This window comes from Haliaeetus leucocephalus, unplaced genomic scaffold (assembly GCF_000737465.1).
Source record: "Haliaeetus leucocephalus isolate CR32 unplaced genomic scaffold, Haliaeetus_leucocephalus-4.0 Scaffold186, whole genome shotgun sequence".
Lineage (NCBI taxonomy): Eukaryota > Metazoa > Chordata > Aves > Accipitriformes > Accipitridae > Haliaeetus > Haliaeetus leucocephalus.
The window spans coordinates 130,429-135,856 of NW_010972622.1; the positions used below are offsets into that span (position 1 = coordinate 130,429).

The 5,428-nt window shown below is 49.2% G+C and overlaps 1 protein-coding gene across 1 annotated transcript; it reads right to left on the reverse strand.

Moving 5' to 3' along the window:
• Window positions 1-2,329: 2,329 nt before the first annotated feature.
• On the reverse strand, window positions 2,330-5,245 carry HOXC9 (homeobox C9). Its single transcript, XM_010565067.1, has 2 exons — window positions 4,684-5,245; window positions 2,330-2,617 (listed from the first exon to the last, which is right to left on the reverse strand). Exons 1-2 carry the CDS (start codon window positions 5,243-5,245, stop codon window positions 2,373-2,375), a joined length of 807 nt encoding a protein of 268 aa, XP_010563369.1. The 3' UTR covers window positions 2,330-2,372.
• Window positions 5,246-5,428: the final 183 nt, after the last annotated feature.

The window sequence follows — 5,428 nt, forward strand, 5'->3', positions numbered from 1 at the left end:
GGAGCTGGGGAGGGAGGGAAAGGGGGGGCAGGGGGAGGGAGCAGCCTGTGGTCGCACTGGAAATGAGATCCGCTTGAATGAAAGGGGGGCCAAAATGAACTTCCATACATCATGTCTTTTCAACATCGCTAAACGCTCCTGACAAGCCCCTCCAGAGAGCCGGGTCCGAAACTGCCTCCAAAGTCCTGTCCAAATGATGATGGGGAGGCTTTTTTTTTTCTCCCGCCCCCCCCCAAATTAATATCGATAAAACAGGGATGATTTCTCCCCTCTCGCGAAGAGGACGTGGGCGAGCCGCTTCCCGACCATGCAGGATTTTATTCTTTATTTGAGGCGGGATGAAAGGAGAGAGAGAAGCAGACGGGAGGGAAAATAATGATAATAATAATAATAATAATAAAAGAAATGAATTGACATGACTTAGGTGGAAAGATTCCCCCCCCCCCTTCTTCTTTTTTCTGGTCCATAAATCTTTCGCTCTGCTAAAATGTTTTCTAACCTGACCATTTCATTGCGCTCGTTAAGGTTTTTCCAAACAGACCTAGCACAAAACTGGGATTGTAAAAGGGCTTTTTAGCTTCCCCTGCTCCAGGGATGTCTCCGCTGATAGACCGCGGTGCGCCTGTCCCCCTCCGGTGACAAAAATAGACCCCGCTTTAAAAGCGAGGACACAAATCAGGGGAAGGAAAAGAAACCTCCAAATGCTTCAGCAAGAAATATTAAAGAGCAATATTTTATGAGATCAGCAGAAGTAATCGCTTCCAGATTTTTTTATTTCGGAGGAACTGGGACGAGGGCGACAAACGTATCTCGCTCGCCTGATCTGGTTTTGATTAGAAAGATTAAAACGCTGCTCCACTCATTTCATTAAAGAAAGGGACCTATAACAAGTTTTTATGATTAAACATCCCTCGCTGCTCATTTTTTATACAATCTCCTGCCTCTTGTTTCTCATTCAGCAGCCTGGAAAGCGCCCAGAGAAGGAGCCATTGATAAATCCCGGCTCCATGCGCTGTGGGCAGCGGGTTTTCTCGCCTCTGCACAAGCCACTGCAGCACCAGCCCCAGCTCGCCCTGGCAGGACGGGGGGGTTGACCTTTCCGCAGCCAATAACCCTTTTCCCCCCCTTTTTTCTTTTTTCTTTTTTTTTTTTTTCCCCAAATCTCCCCCCGTGTAGGGCGAAGGGAGGGGGGTCTGCTTTTTTTTTTTTTTCGCCTTGTAACCCGAATATTTGCAGGCTGCCGCATGGCCACCACACATTTATTTCTTTATTCCTCTGCTCCTTCTGTCCCCCAGCCCTTCTCCACCCCAGATTTATTTTTTTTTTCTCCTTCTCCTGGGCTGTCTTGCGAGAAGCAGCACTTCCAGCAACCCTCCAAGTTTTGGCAACCCATCGATAAGGCAGAAGCTCCCCCTGAGTGGATGGCAGAGAGCGGATGCCTTTGCCAGCTCCTCAATTCCCAGCATCCATATTTAGTCTTTTTACATATCCTTCGATTGCCTGGGGTCATAAATTAGTACAATTAATTATCCCAATCTAAAAATTGATGGCACATATAACCCTTACCTCAGCGCCTTTTTATTATGGTACTCTGAAATAGAAAAGTGCTGGGGAAGGAAGCAGAAATCTCCGCTCTCCTCCGGCTGCGGGGGATGCTCGGGTCCGCCCCGCCGAGGCACCGGCACCGGCACCGGCACCGGCTGGCAAAGCCCCGGGGCCGCTCCTCTGCAAAGGGCTTTAAATAAAAAGACACCTACATACTGAATTTTTTTCTTTTTTTCTTCTTTTTTTTTTTTCTCCCGTGACGTTAGGTATATTTACATAGAGCTGCTCTACAATAGCGAACATAACAATATTACAGAACGGTTCTGAGACGAGAATAAAATACACAAATAAGTACAGCAGAAACGTTCAACACCGTGACAGAACATCATTGAGCCATATTCCCTTCAGTCTTATTTTTTTTTCTCTTTTTCCTCTCTTTTGTACAAAATATTCACTCACGAGCTCGCGGAATTAAAAAATAAAAATACTGGATAAGTTTAATTTATGAAATAAAATACTAAAAAAAAATAAATTCAAGTACTTCTTGTGTTTGTTTTCTGAGGAGGACAAAACAAAAAACAAGGAAGAAGAAAGGAAGAGAAAACACCCCCCCCCAACATCTTTCTTTTATTTAGTTGCATTTTAGAAAAGACTCGTGTCCCAAAACGCTTGCTGTGTTTGCCTATAATGCTAAACATTCATCCGCACATTCAAAGTCAGAAACATTTCAACCCCAAAAACCAGCCTCTTTTTTTTTCCTTTTTTTTTTCTTTTTTTTTTTTTTTTCCTCTCCACCCTCGTTTCCCATTGACTGGACTTTGCCAACTTTATTGCTGTTCTTTATCGGTTTTTTCTTTATTCATTTTCTTCATTTTCATTCGCCTGTTCTGAAACCAGATTTTGACTTGGCGTTCAGTGAGATTAAGGACTCTGGCTACTTCGTACCTCCGGTCCCGTGTAAGGTACATATTGAATAAAAACTCTTTTTCCAGTTCCAGGGTCTGATACTTTGTGTAAGGACATCTTTTCTTCCTCGTGGAGCGCGCATGAATCCAATTTGCGACGGGATTGTCTGAGAAAGAAGATTTTTATATTTTTGGGGGGGTAAAAAAAATCAGTGTACACAGCTGGCCTTTCTTCCCTCCCCCCCTCCACGCCCTGGTGTATCTATAGAAAGAAACCTGTTTAATTAGCAGATCTTACCTAAATATTTTAAGTGACCTTCAGAAGAGTTTAATCTGTTTATTTTGGAGGGGTCATTTCCTTCTCTTTTGCTGCTGTTCTCACATAAAAGTTTCAGTAAATAAAACTGTAGCAATGGGTTTAAAATAATAATTATCCACATGACTGCTACTAGCAGTAATCTAAGAACATAGTCATAAAAAGTCAAAATTCCCACCATTTCATAGGCCCATAAACTCTTTTTACAACCTCAGCTCTCCAATACTTTCCCTAGAAGCTTTCCCAGACCTGGAAAGCCGAGTTTGTTTTTTTAATATCTTAAGGATGACACGCGAGATGTCCCACTGGCTCCCAGAAAATTGGCTTTTTTTTTTTTTTCCTTCTTCCCCCCCCCCCCCCCCCCCCCCCAACCAAAAGGACCTTCCACGCTGCTGCCACATCCCCGCTCGGGCAGGGGAGCAAAACCCCATCGCTCCCTTCCTTGGGAGAAGGGTTTTTTCCCCCTCTGCCCGTTTTAGGCAGCTGCCTGCCAGCAAAAGGAGACTTTCGCCCCCTGATTCCTCGACTTATTTTTATCACGAGGGTGCCTGGCACCAGCCCGCCTGTCATAAATAGAGGTGGGAGCTCCTTCCCAGACAGACAGACAGACAGACAGATACCGAGGCACCAAGGTGCTCCCAAGCTGCTGTCACCCAGCTTTATCGCTCGGAAATCACCCGCTTCTTAGGCCGGGGGGTGAGGGGGGGGGGATCGTCCCACCAAAGCCAAGGCACGGCCGAGCGGTTGCGGGGGCGTGCGGTACCCCGGTGGGTGCACCCGCAGCATCCCCCCCCCCCCCCCCCCCCCCCGCAGCATCCTCTGCGGATGCTGAGCTCCTCTCCGGGAGGGTTTGGCGAGGAGGGGGTGGCTTGGTTTTTCTGTTGTTTTGGTTTGGTTTTTTTAAGTCCCCGGAGCTGAGCTGACCTCCTGCCTGCACAACAACCCCCCCTCCACCCCCCCCAGGAGCTGGTCCCCTCTGCAGAGCTGGGGTCCAGGCTCCCTGCGCTGCAGGCTGGAGGTGAGGATGATGCTGGCGGTTACCTGACTCCTGTCCCTACAATGTTCAAGGTTTCCTGATGGCTGGGTTGGGGGTTTGGGTGGGTTTTTTTTGGTTCTTCCTCCCCTCCCCTCCCCTCTCACTTGGGCTGCAGAAGATGTTTCTTCAAGTGTATGGTCCAATGTCCTGCGCTGGCTGCCTTTTGCCCCCAGCTACCTCCACACACTTAGTTTATGCCTTTACAATTCCAATTTTCCTCCTTACTTCTCCCCTACAGCCCCAGCCCCGGCCCCCCAGCCAGGGCACCCACCTTTTCATTTATTCCCACGTGTTGGAGCATTTTATGAATAATTGCACCGGTGGAGCTTTTATTGATTTTCAAAATAGATAAAGAGACACCTCTGCGTTTACCCGGAGATGTTCCTTTCCCCTCCCCAGAAAACCCCACATCAGTACGTTCCCTTCCAGCCAGCTACAAGTCTTCCTCGTTCTTTGGAAGTGGAAATATTTGAAAGCGAAGAGGCTTCTCCCTCTGCCTGCCCCCCTCTCGCTCCCTCGCACACACGCACTCTCCTTCTCTCTCTCTATTCCCCCCCCTTTTTCCTTTCTTTTTGTTTTAATTCCCCCCGGTGGAAGGTGACGAATATTGGATCAAAGAAGCCAAGAGCCCCCCCGCCCCCCCCTTGCCCAAAGAACCAAAACCCCAACCAAAAACCGAGCCAAAAAAGACTAAAGAGCCCCAAACAAAGTACAGATATTCGCTCGCCGGCTCTGCTAGGCGGACTCGCTCAAACCCCCAGATCTTCCTGCGTATCTGGAGTTTTAGGGTCGGGCTCTCTAAGGTAATTTCATTTTATTGAGTAGGGTCCTGGAAGCCGTAATGCCTCCCCGGGTCGTAAACAAGAATGACTTCGACTTACTAGGGTCTAATTCGTGCTTTTCTTCTTTGTGTTTGCTGGAAGCGATGGCTTCGGACTCCGGGGAAGGAATTGTCTGCGCGGCTCTGTCTCTCAGCTCCCCCGGAGCCCCGTACATGTAGTCCGCGTAGCCGCGGCCGTCGGCGGGGCCGCACTCCCCCCGTCGCCCGGGGAAGGCGTCGGGTTTGAGGCCGTAGGGGCGAGCACCGGGGGCGAAGGCCGGGAAGGAGACGGCCCCGGCGAGGGGCTCCAGCCAAGTCCGCATGTACCTGGGCTCGGCCCCCACGGGCGCCTGGGGGGCGTAGGGGTGGTAGCCCACGGAGGACTGGGAGTGGACGGGAGCCCAGGAGGTGGTAAAAACGGCCGGCTTGGGGGCGAAACTGCAGGACGGAAAGTCGGCACAGTCCGGGACTAATCCTGACGGTCGGGCGGCAGCCGGGTGGGAGGCAGAGCCGGGGAACCTGGAGGCCAAGAGCTCTTCGTTCTCGTGGCTTATCAAGGAGTCAACATAGTAGTTGCTTATGGGGCCAGAAGCCGACATGGTTCCCCCCTCTTTTACATTCATAAGATTATTGTATGAACTGTATGTGTACTTTTTATCTTCTCATAGAACAATCAGGGCAGGTAATTATTTTTTCAGCCTTTCCCAGTGTGCCATTGGCTGCCCGCCCTCACGTGATTGTATTTACCCAAAAATATGGCGTGGATCAATCCGCAGGTCTTTTTTTTTTTTTTCCTTTTTTTTTTT